The following is a 12,564-nucleotide window of genomic DNA, read 5'->3' as shown; positions in this document are numbered from 1 at the left end:
TTCCCAGACATGGATGTACACTGCTCTGTTAGCAGCCATACTGTGCTGGCAGCTCAAATATTAGAAAATGGAGGAAGATTGGCACGGATATTAGCTCAGGGTGAATCTTGCAAAAAAAAAAAAAAAAAATAGGGCCGGCCCCATGGCTTAGCGGTTAAGTGCTCGCGCTCTGCTGCTGGTGGCCTGGGTTCGGATCCTGGGCGCGCACGAACGCACCGCTTCTCCGGCCATGCTGAGGCCGTGTCCCACATACAGCAACTATAAGGATGTGCAACTATGACATAGAACTATCTACTGGGGCTTTGGGGGTAAAAAAAAGGAGGAGGGGGCCGGCCCTGTGGCTTGGTGGTTAAGTGCGCGCGCTGCAATGCTGGTGGCCCGGGTTCGGATCCCGGGTGCGCATCGAGGCACCACTTCTCTGTCCATCCTGAGGCCGAGTCCCACGTACAGCGACTGGAAGGATGTGCAGCTATGACATACAACTATCTACTGGGGCTTTAGGGGGAAAAAATAAAATAAATAAAATCTTTAAAAAAAAAAAAAAAAAAAAAAAGGAGGAGGATTGGCAATAGATGTTAGCTCGGAGCCGGTCTTCCTCAGCAAAAAGAGGAGGATTAGCAGGGTTGTTAGCTCAGGGCTGATCTTCCTCACAAAAAAAAAAAAAAAAAAAGCAAGAGTAAGCCTCCCTTGACCAAGACCTCAGCTCCAGGCCCGGGCACTGCACTGCAGGAGCCAGATCTTAAGTGGGAAATCACCAGGACGGTCCCATGCCCCGCCCACTCGTGGACTGACTGGTGGGTGACGTTAGCATGTGGTATGGGTGGGTCCCCATTTTACAGGTGAGGAGACTGAGTGTCCGTGCCTTACCTGTTGTCACCGAGCTGGAATCCAGGCCTCCTGGCTCCAGATCCGTCCCTCATCTTGTATAACAGGGGTCCCTAAATCCAGACCGTTGCCCGTTTTTGCTCAGCCCATGAGCTAAGAATAGTTTTTACATTTTCAAATGGTTGGGGAAAATTTTTTAAAATAATACTATTTCATGATATGTGAAAATTGTAGGAAATTCAAATTTCAGTGTCCATAAATAGTTTTTTGGGCATGGCCACACTCATTCGTTTACAGATTGTCTGTGGCCACTTTCGAGCTCCAATGGCAGAGTTGAGTAGTTGCAACCGAATGACCTGCAGACCTTAAAATATTTGCTATCTGGGGGCTGCCCGGTGGCATAGTGGTTAAGTTCCAGTGCTCTGCTTCAGTGGCCCAGGGTTCGCAGGTTCAGATCCCAGGTTCGGACCTACGTACCACTTGTCAAGCCATGCTGTGGCGGCGTCCCACATATAAAGTGGAGGAAGATGGGCATGGATGTTAGCCCAGGGCCAATCTTCCTCAGCAAAAAGAGGAGGATTGGCAACTGATGCTAGCTGAGAGCTAATATTCCTCACTAATAAAACAAATAAATAAAATTTGCTATCTGGCCTTTTCCAGAAAACTGCTGACCCTGCTCCATAATATTCACATCTCCGAGGCCAGCCCCGTGGCCTAGTGGTTGAGTTTGGTGCGTTCCACTTCAGCAGCCCTGGTTCACAGATTCAGATCCCAGGCAAGGACCTACACCACTCATTAGCCATGCTGTGGTGGCGACCCACATACAAAATAGAGGAAGATTGGCACAGATGTTAGCTCAGGGTGAATCTTTCTCAAGCAAAACAAAAAGAGAGAGGAAGATTGGCCATAGATGTTAGCTCAGGGCAAATCTTCCTCAGCAAAAAATAAAAAAATTTTCATGTCTTCCTGATGAGAAATTACATCAAACGGCCTCTCTGAGTTGCTGGGGGGAGCAGGCTGTTGCCTAAGGCGGACCTTGATATATCTGTGGGGGCCTGGCATCAGGGGGACCCGGGTAAAGTTCATATTAATAACTACATGGGGTAAGCCTCCATTGCCCTCGCCTCTTCCCTTCTCCTCCACTCTGAGGGTTTGTTCCCTTTGAAACCTCCTAATCACTGTAACTCATCTTGGGATTTAGAGGGCTTGGTGGTTATTGGCTGGCGTTATTTCTCCCTCCTATTGTTCCCAGCAGCTTGGAAGCCAAGTCCCCCTTCCCAGGTACAGACAGGTGTTTAAATACCATTGTCTCCTGCAGGCTCTTGCTCTGTGGGGTTTCGACGCTGAAAGGTGGATTTGGGTTACAAAATGGGAGAGTCATTAAGCCATGGCAGGCTGCGAAGCAGAGGAGAGCACCTGCCCGGGGCTGCTCCTGCTCCGGGGAGGGGGTGGTCGTTCGTGGAGGCTAAGCTGGGAGCACACGGCCAGCCTCCCCCCCAGGATAGAATGGCACCACCTCTCTTGCTGTGGGGCCCTGAGCGGGGCGCTGGTGGGCAGTCCCTAATCGGAGCTGCACAGAGGTGAGAAACCGAGTCCCAGAGGGGTGAAGACTCTTATCCGAGGTTTCACGGCTGGTGAGCGGGGCTTTGAGCCCGGGACAGGCCAGCTTCAGAGGCCAAGTTCTCAGCCACTCCGGTACGTCCCTGGGGGGCAGGAAGGTGGGCTGGGACGTTAGCGAGGGGTGATCAAGGGGCCTGACAACATGCACAGGGGAGCCTGGTGTCTCGGCATGGCCTGGCCCTCGCTGCAGGCTCGGTGCCTCTGCACCAGGCTGCCTGGGTTGCGTTACTGCTTTGTCACCCACCGAGCCCTCTAAATCCCAAAATGAGTCACAGTGATTAGGACGTTTCAAAGGGAACGAACCCTTAGAGTGGAGGAGAAGGGGAAGACATGAGGGGACTGGAGGCTTACACAGGTGGTTATTATTGATTAATTACCTTTACCCGGCTGCCCCTGACATCCAGGCCCCCCTAGATGTCAGCATTGACCTCGGGCAGCAGCCTGTCCCCCTACTGCTCGGAGGGGCTGTTTGATGTGATTTCTCACATTAGGGATACAGAGATGTCATAGGCTAGGAGTTAGCGTGAACAAGTTACTTGTTCCTGTGCCTCAGTTTCCTGATCTGAAGGGTGGGGATGATAATTCCGCCTGTCTCGTAGTGAGGACTAAATGCATGAATATGTGTAAAGTATCTAGAACAGTGCCTGGCGTGGAGGAGCTCTGTTCCAGCAGGCGTTAAGTAAGTACAAATGCCTGGCAAGGTTTCTGAGCGTGGAGGCAGAAGACTGGGGCCCTGCCTCTGGCCAGGTTTATGATCCTGGGTAGGTCTATCTCTTCCCTGAGCCTCAGTTTCCCCTCCTGTAAAATAAAGGGCACGAGGCCAGGTATCTTCCCAGTAGCTGTCCAGCTCCTCAGTGGTAGAGCCTGCCACCCTGCTGTGGCACTTGGCTTCCTCAGAGCCCCTGTGGTCTTGGGGCACAGATGGGGAAACTGAGGCACGGGGAAGCTCTCCTGTCTCAGCCCCAGTTCTAGATGCCCTGGCGACTGTGACCGCTGTCCATCTCCCTCTCCTCTTGCCCCATCCCCAGATTTCCTGAACTGCCTGGATGTGGTTTGTACAGACGCCCTCCGTCCAGGAGCAGCCTCTCTCCTGAGAGACCCTGGAGGGGCCTGATGGAGCATCTCATTTAGGGGCATAGCTCACCTCCTCTCCCCTCGCCCCAGTCTCTTCAGCAGTAAAGTGGGTATAATGCACAGAGTTGTCGTCTCGATTAGTGCAGAGTGTGGCCCAGCCCCAGGCCCCACCCACAGTGCGTCCACATGCCTGGGGCGTGCACAGTCTCCCCCATGCAGCACGCCAGGCTCACTGTCCCCACCCCAGGCTGGGTCTGCTGGGAAGAGAAATCTGAGTGGAAGACCCCCGTGGGGTGGAGGTGAGAGATCCCGAGATAAGCCCAGGCCAGGTGCTCCCACAGGGGTCTCTGTCCCCCTGTCGCGGCTCCATCTCCCACCTGTCTTCAGCCTGAGAACTTAATGGTCTAATTGTGCTGACTTAGCAGAAGCACAGCCGAGCCCAGGACACTGGGGCATGGCAGGGGACGGGGGGGCGGTCAGTGTCCCCTCCCACGGGGGTCTGGGCTAGAGTCAGGAGCACTCGGTCAGACCTGGGCTGTTCAGAATCTCGCTGTGTGGCTTTGGACAGGCTCTTTCCCTCTCTGGGTGTCTGTCTCCCTGGATATAGTGAGGGCTGGCAGAGGTCATCGTGTTCAAATCGGAATGCAGAATGCTCAGCGCTCTGCCTGCATCGTCTCATTGAATCTGCACTGCCCCCTGGAGAGCAGTTAGTAATATTATCTCATTGTGCAAACGAGGTAACTGAGGCACGAAGAGGATACGTTGCTTGACAAGGTGGGGCCGGGATGTAAGCTCAAATGGCCGGACACCGGAGAGTGAAGACCCAACGTCTTCTCACCCTGCCCGGCCCTCCCCCACCTCTGCAAGCCAGCAGACCCCAGCCCCGAGCAGGCCTGCTCCTCTTTCCCACGGAGAGCCTCAGCAGGTGCCCCTGGAGGCCTGGGCCTCCAACAATAGCCGCAGGCCCGGGGCTGACCCTGCCCTTTATCAGGGCAGGAGATCGCGCACCATCTGGCCCCGCAGCTGCCCAGGTGGGCTCACCTTCCCAGCTCCGTTTCAGAGAAACCCAACCCCTAGCGCTGTCCCTCCCCCACCCCTGGCCCTGGCCTGCCTGCCGGCCCCTCGCTCCTCCCCTCCCACAGCAGAGACTAGGGAGGAGACGGCTGTCCACAGGTCTGAGCCTGCCGGCTCCGGCACCGGGGCAGACGGGGACTGAGCACGCAGCCTTCCCTGGCCTTAGGGGTCTGGAAGAGGAGGGAGGGAGGAGGCGGCAGGAGGTAGCACATTTCTCAGGCACCTCCTGCCCGGGCAGGTTGTTCAGCCACAGACAGGAAAACTCCAAGATTATCATACGAAGCAGAGTCCTTACAACTTGGGCCAACTGAAGCCAGATCTAGGCCCCTCACTGACAGCCTGTGTCGCCTTGGAGAAGTTTCTCCAATTCCCTGAGCCGCACTTCCTCACCCAGAAAAGAGAGGCTGAGACAGTTTTTCTCATGGGGCTGTTTATGAGGATTCAAAGAGCTAAGCTGTCCAGGTAAAGAATTTAGCACAATGCCGGTGCTTACTATGTAAAAATAGAATATTTGTGGATGAAAATATGAGCAGTATCTAGAAGACAGGTCACTGATTTCCAAGGGGCCTGCCCATCCTGAGGGGTGGGGCTCTTCCCGGCTCTCGGCTGGGACACCAGTGTCCACAGCAGCCCCGGAGCCCAGGGCCTCCACACGCAATAAGCCCACTAGTCCTGGGGGGGGATACTGTTTCATCCTCACTCAACAGATTGGGAAACTGAGGCACAGGGGAAGACGGCCATGCACACATGGTCTTCCTGACCCCAAATCATCACCCAGCTGCCCGTGCTGGGCACCCCTATCGCTCAGCCCCGGGTGACACGGCCTGAGTATTGCCTGAGGTCTTCTGCTGACGACTGTCTGCTGCCCTCATAAAACTGAGCTCCCTGTGGGCGAGGGACAGGAGTCCCTTCACCACTGTGTCCCCAGCCCCTGGCTCGGGTCTGGCATAACACAGTGGGTTAGCTCCCCTCCTGACCATTGGAAGGTGACTGCATTGCAGGGACAGGGACGCCCCTTACCCAGGAGACCTGCAAAGTTACAGGACAGGTACACGGGCTTGTTCCTTGCTGGGGTCGTTTACAAGTGGGCGTTGTGCTCAAACTCAGCAGTGAACAGGCAGACGCAGGCCTGCCCTCCCAGGCTCATGGTCTGCCACGCCGGGGCGAGGCACAGGGTGCCCTTCCTGAGCCCCGGTCCTCCCCGTGCCCTGGCCCGAGGCAGGCAGCACGTGGGCCTCCCTAGCGGCCTCATTTTTTCCTCCCCGCAGGTTTCTGGCACAGCCCTGAGTGTGAATTTGTCCGCCACTGCATCGCCAAGTCCCAGGAGCGCGTGGAAGGGACAGTGCAGGTGTCTGTCTTCAAGGGCCAGGTGTACATCCTCGGCCGGGAGTCTCCACTGTCCCTCTACAATGAGGAGCTGGTAAGGTGGGTGCCCCACATCTGCCCACAGCTGGGCACAGACCCTCCTGTCCAGAGTCTCTTCTGACTTCTCCACAAAGACGGGCCTGAGCACGTGCTCAGCTGAAGAGTGTCGACACCACCTCTGCCCTCGTGGAACTTACGGGCTGGACAGGGAGAAAGGCACCAGCCCAGTGATCACCCTGAGGTAGAATCAGGAGAGGTGACACTGGGCTGCGAGGAGGCGCAGGAAACCCTGGCTGGGTGTTGTGGGGCCAGCCGGTGGCACAAGTGGTTAAGTGCACGTGCTGCGCTTTGCCGGCCTGGGGTTCTCGGGTTCGAATCCTGGGCACGCACCGACACACCACTTGTCAAGCCATGCTGTGGCGGTGTCCCATATAAAGTAGAGGAAGATGGGCATGGATGTCAGCCCAGGGCCAATCTTCCTCAGCAAAAAAAAAAAAGAGGAGGATTGGCATTGGATGTTAGCTCAGAGCTAATCTTCCTCCCCCCCAAAAAAAACCAACTCTGGCTGGGTGTAGTAACTGGGTGTGACTTTCCTGAGGAAGTCATCTTTGAGCTGGTCACCAAAAGAAAGGCATTAACCAGATGGAGAGGGTCAGGGAGGGTTTTCAGGGCCAGTATGACATGTGCAGAGGTTCTGAGCCTTGGAAGAGCCCAGAACATCCCAGGCACTATAAGAACACCGGGGGCAAGGGGCCTGGAGCCAGATCATAAAGGGAAGGACTTGATCAGACCTGTGGTTTTTGAGGGTCCTTCTGGCCGTTCTGGAGAATGGATCTGAGCAAGGTGGGAGCTGGCAAGAGTGGATACAGGGGCACCCCGTGGGACATGCTGGTGGCTCGGGCCAGGTTGATGGTTCTGGGAATAGAGAGAAGCAGACAGATTTGGCAGATACTTGGGAGGTGGGATCAAAAGGGCTTAGATGTGGAGGGAGATGGAAGGGTCCAGAATCACCCTGGGTTTCTTTGGCATAAGCAGCTGGGTACATCAGTGGCAATCACTTGAGTGGAGGGAATGTTCTTGAGGAAAGATCACGCGTTTGGGTTTGGACCTCAGGAGGCTGAGTTTTCTTTGCAGTAGGCTGCTGGACACTCGGGTCTGGAGTTGAGGAGAGACGTGAGTTGAAAACCCTGGACGGTGGTAGACATCTCGATGTTCCCTGAGGCCAAGAGCAGACTGCCTGGGAAAGGCGAGCCTGAGATGAGGAGGGGGCCAAGGAGGGAACCCCGAGGAGCTTCCTCACTGACGGGCCAGGCCGGGGGCGCTGAGGACACCAAGAGAGTGGGACAGCCCTGGGGGCCAGGTCACAGGGCACGGTTGCCTGGTAGCTACACCTGTGTTTTCATCGTGAATGAGAGCGGCCTTGACTGAGGAGCAAGGCCTCTCTTTGGAGGTCACCTGGCCAAACAAGCAGTGGGGACAGACCCTGTGGGGCAGACAGCCCACCTGACTCAGGTCCCAGGCCCAGCTCAGCTCAGGCTGAGGCCGGCTCTCCCCTGGCAGAGGCCGGCTGGGAATTAAGGCACGAGTTGTGTTTGGCAGTCAATATTTTTTTTCTGTCTCCCTTCTCTCTGCCGTGTTGAGTTTCTCCCCCCTTCCATCTTTCTAAACACTTTATAAGCCATAAATATAACCGAATCAGTTTAGATCAGTCGGGGTAAATGTCAAATTATCTTCTCTCTTTCTCTCTCTGGCTCTTTCTTCCCTCCCCCTCCAAATCAACAGCCTCTAATAATCTGTCCAACCCTTCATTAAGCCTTACAGTCTCACTCAGGGAGATTAAATGAATAAAGTAAAAAGGGAAGGGGGAAAAAAAGAGAGAAAAGCAGGAGCATTTATTCTCACTGTGTCTCCGACCATTTCTCTTTTCTTTTTGATTTCTACATCGCTGACTTGAAAGCCCTTGAGTGACAGCGTCACAGGGACCAGCGAGGAAGCCGCGAGAGGTAGCAGAACTGGAAATGCCGCGGCACAGTAGGTAGAAAGTAACGTAATTATAGAGCAGGTCAGAGCCACTCGAATGAACAAAAATAAAAGCACAGAGGTTTTCTGTAGACCGTCAGGGGAGGTAAAAAAAAAAAATCATTGTAAACTCTTTTTCCACCACACCCCCCCCACCACCCCAGGGCACAATTTTAAAAGGAAGTTTTTCAGTGCCTGAGAAACACCTCTGGGAACTCTTTGGCAACCTCGTGGGACAAGTTTGTCCCTGGCTATGGGCCTCCCTTTGCAGGGGCTGCTGGGACGGTCTGGGGGGCCCGGGTGGGGGAAGGGAGTGAGAGTTTGTTGTGACACGTGAGAGATGGAGGCGAAAGGAGAGATGCACGTGGTGGGGGTGCTTTCTCCCTGGGCTGAGCACAGCGTCCCTTCCAGAGGGGACAGGGCCATGCAGACAGTGGGAGTGAGGCCAGTGTCCACGTCTGTTGGATGGCTTTGGGTGGGGGTCATGTTAAGCATCGTTTATCACCCCGAGCAAGATCTGTAAAAGCGATTTGAGGAGGCTTTTAGTTTCGTGCAGCCTTTCCTCTGCCCGGTGAGGCAGCCCCTCTGAAGTCTGGCATCTTCTCCCTTGCGGGGAACTTGCTGGTCAGCTCCTGGGGGCTTCAGCCTCCTGCGCTGTGGAGGGGCCAGCGGAGGTGGAGAGAGGGGAGGGGTGGGAGCGTGGGAGTCCCACGTGCCCCGTGAAGGTCAGGGCGAGGATGTGGTGGGAGGGCAACGGAGCCCAAGTCCTGAAGAAGCTGTGGGGCAGCCAGACACAGAGCCCCCACTTGTTGTTGTAAAGAGTCCACAGTCCACAGAGAGCCAGTCAGAGGCACAGCCTCAGGGTCTCAGAAAAACGGCAGATCCCCTCTGCCCTCCCCTCCCCAATCCCACCTCTCTGGAGAAGGCTCCTGAGGGGACAGGCCACCTTCTTGTCATCGAGAACCTTGAGACTGCCTTGTCCCGAGGCTGGAGTTCTGCAGACATGAAGACAAGGGGCTGATTCAGGCCAGGACCCGACCAGGGGCCCGTGAGAAACAGAGGGACCCCTCCCCCCCGGAGGCGTGGAGGGCGGCCGTGTGGAGTCAGATCCGAGACCACAGTGCCCGAACCTGTCCTCAAAAAGCTTATCACGGTCGTAATTAACAAAGGCAGATGGGTGATTGATTGCTTCTGTCTGCCCCCCATGAGCCCTGTTCTTTTCTTTCTCGTTTCCTCTGCACCTGGCACAGCGCCTGGCAAGCAGTAGGTGCTCAATAAATACCTGAATAAATGAATGACTGAGTGAACAAATGATGTAATAGTGAGTGCTTACTGTGTACCGGGTGCCAGCTGCATGATTTCACATGGAGACAATAATAACATTGATAGGCCTATTTCGCGAGTGCGAGACTGAAGCTCCAAGAGCAGGAATATTTTCCCTAAGCTCTGTGGTGGGGAGGGGCGGGGGCCTCCGATGCACCCCCCGGGGTGGCCGGACCTGAATGACTGCAGTTGGGAAGGGTTTTGAAGGACAGCTGAGTGAGACAGCCCCACAGATGAAGGCTGTCGAATCTGGACGATGGAAACTGCAGATGGGGAGAGAAGTCTGCTGGGCTGAGTACAGCAGCGGTGGCCCGGGCGCTGTTCACCACCAGCTGGCGTGGGGTCGGTGCTGGGTTTGAGGCTGGATTAGGCAGGGTGTCACTGGTTGACAAACAAGGTGAAAGGTGACAGTGGACCAATCTTGCTGTGAATGCTGGGGACCTCCCTGCATTGAGAGCTTGAGGGACGCTCATCCGAGGCTGTTCCGGTGTGCACCCCATGGCCTCCCAGGCCTTCAGGCCACTGGACATCATCAGCCGTGCCTGGATTCTCCTCTCAGAGCCCCCAGAGCCCCAAGGGCAGAGCTGGCTCCTGTGTGTCCTCTGCTGACAGACGCGGTGCTCTGGTTCGTGGGAGCATCTTGCCGGCCTGCACTGGCTGAGCCAGGACTCACCTTGCCCGTCTGTGGAGCAGGAATGCGGCTCCCTGCTCTCCAGGCCCAGGCACAGGGCCTGGCCCAGAGTAGGACTCCCAAACTGGACGGGAATGGAGTGAAAAGGCAAAGTGCAGGGAGGGTTTGGAGCAACACAGGGAAATGGCTGTGTCTGTGAGGCTGGGCTGTTCCTGGCCCCAGAGGCACCTCGGATGCCAGGGGCAAGGCTGGTGGGTGCTGACAGGCTTCTGCTCTCTCCTCGCAGCATGAATGTCCAGGGCGATTACGAGCCACTCGATGCCACTGGCTTCATCAACATCAACTCCCTCAGGTGAGAAGCTCCGGGCCATGGCAGGTCCTCAGACCCCCCAGGGGTGAGGAGCAGGCTCTGATGGGACTGGGACCACTCTGACCGCTGCCCTGCCCCAGACAAGCCCCACCTTCCCGTCCCTCCACCCATAGCATCTTCAGTGCTGCGTTGGACCCAGCCTGCTCCCATCCTCAGCGGGGCCAGAAGGCACACTTGTGACAGCCAAAAGGGTCCTAGGCACTAGGGTTCCAGGTTCCTGGGTCCTGCCCTTTGCGTCTGACATTCACTCCCACCCTCTCCGGTTGCAGGGACTCCACTGGGAGCCCCTTTCTAGGCAGGTCGGAAAGAGACAGGGCCGAGAGGTTGAAGGAGCCTCAGAAGGTCCCTGGCCAGCTCCCACCTTCATGTCACCATACCTGAGCTGCAGGTCTAGCTGGAAACCATCCATGGCCCAGTGGGGTGGCACACATCCTCTGAAGCCATTCAGAACTGGGTTCAGGGCCGGCTCCGTGGCTTGGCGGTTAAGTGCGCGTGCTCTGATGCTGGCGGCCCGGGTTCGGATCCCGGGCACGCCCCAAGGCACCACTTCTCAGTCCAACCCGAGGCCGAGTCCCATGTACAGCAACGAGAAGGATGTGAACCTATGACATACAGCTGTCTACTGGGGCTTTGGGGGGAAAAAATGAATAAATAAAATCTTTAAAAAAAATAAAAATAAAAAAAAAAGAACTGGGTTCAAATCCTCACTCTGCAGTGTGGTCTCAGACCCCTTCCGAACACCTGGGAATCACAAGCGGGGCTGTTAACCGTACCTGCCTCACAGGTGCAGTGAAAGTTTGATATGAGTCTATGGAAATCAAGCAAGCAGCCCAGACTCTGGCCTGCAGGAAGAACGCAGTGCCTGGCAACAAGTGGGCAGCCTGGGCATGGCCCTGTGGCTGGTATGCATGAGGGCAAACGGGCATTTACTAGCAGCAGCCACCATAGACTAACCACTTCCAGGCACTCTCCTAGGTTGTCTCATTTCTTATACAAATTTGCAACTCCAGAAACATGCCCAGAGTGGTTAAGTAACTTGCCCATGGTCACACAGCTAGGAAGACATGGAGCTGAGTCCAGAGGGCCTGTCTGTCCAGCTCTGGGTTCTTAATCACCAACTTCCTTCTCGTGGGGCTTGGGTCAGGAAGAAGGCATGAGTCTCCCTCCTCTCCCTGACACGTGCCCTGGGCACAGAGCCACCATTTTCTTCTAGAGCCAGCATCCTGTCCCTGGAGCCAAGACTGGGAGAGACCTCGAATCCAGTCCGACTGCCCTGGGCACTCTCCTCCTCCCCTCCTCTTGGGTCCTCTGTTTGAATTTTATGACTCTATAAACCCTTTTAAACGACTCCGAACACGAGCACACACCGGGTTTTCATAATGGCCTCTTCATTTCTCCCATTGCCAGTTAAACGCTTTGTCTTCAACAATGACAAGCAATGTTTTCCCCCTAAGATAAATTAATTACATTATCCCGATTGGAGGGCGGGAAAGGGAATAGAGGAGGAAAAAAGACAACTTCACACACGTCTTAACAAACAGCTGCCCCCTCCGCCCCGGCTCTGCCTGAATTAATTGAACGGAGTGCATGTTTTTATTGTTAATTTACATTTTTCTTTGTTTTGAATCTGGTTTACAGGCTGAAGGAATATCATCGCCTCCAGAGCAAGGTCACCACCAAATAGACCAGCGGACAATGAGGAGCTGGGCCTCCTCACTTTGCCCATCTCCCGAGCACGGGCGCTAATTGTTGTGATAATTTGTAATTGTGACTTCTCCCAGGCTGGCAGCATCGCGGGGGTGCCAGGCCCCAGCTTTGTTCCCTGGTCTCCTGTAGCCTGCAAAAGTGGTCAGCGAGGGGACGGGTGGGGGGGCGGCTGCAGTGGGGAGCTTGAAAATGACAATTAAAAAAAAAAAAAAGATACGTTAGTCTTTTGTTTGTTTATTTCTGCGGAGATGGGGTAAGAGAGAGTGTGTGTGTGTGTGTGTGTGTGTGTAGCGAATCATGCTTTTCTTAGACCAACCTTTGTGTTTTCTGATTTAAGTGCTCCCAAGGCCACCTTTTGCCAGAGAACCTGTTTATCTGGAAGAATCGACCCCTCTCTCCTCCAGCAAAAAACCAAATCCAGAAGTGCCCACCTGGGTCAGACCCTAGTCCAGCAGCCTGTCGTTTTGTCACCCACTGTGGCCCTGTGGCACGTGCCAGGGAAACCAAGGAGGATTTAGGTGACATATTTGGGAGCCATCCTGCTAGCAGTGCACAG

General features: G+C 55.2%; 1 protein-coding gene across 4 annotated transcripts in view; it reads left to right on the top strand.

Annotated features, from left to right (window-relative positions):
• The window catches only part of ASS1 (argininosuccinate synthase 1), a 54,805-nt gene extending 42,639 nt beyond the window's left edge, over positions 1-12,166 (top strand). For 2 of the 4 annotated variants that reach the window (XM_087418919.1, XM_087418917.1), the window contains 3 exons: positions 5,862-6,013; positions 10,218-10,283; positions 11,940-12,166. In XM_087418919.1, the coding sequence (XP_087275045.1) occupies positions 5,862-6,013; positions 10,218-10,283; positions 11,940-12,047 (326 nt within the window). In that variant the 3' untranslated portion in view covers positions 12,048-12,166. Of the gene's footprint in view, positions 1-5,861; positions 6,019-7,915; positions 8,122-10,217; positions 10,284-11,939 lie in introns of those variants that run through there. The other 2 variants (XM_014782259.2, XM_087418918.1) reach the window with 2 other exon arrangements.
• Positions 12,167-12,564: the final 398 nt, after the last annotated feature.

This window comes from Ceratotherium simum, chromosome 29 (assembly GCF_057802395.1).
Source record: "Ceratotherium simum simum isolate JZ-2026a chromosome 29, ASM5780239v1, whole genome shotgun sequence".
In the NCBI taxonomy this organism is placed as follows: Eukaryota; Metazoa; Chordata; class Mammalia; order Perissodactyla; family Rhinocerotidae; genus Ceratotherium; species Ceratotherium simum.
This window is presented reverse-complemented; position numbering and strand designations above follow the sequence as displayed.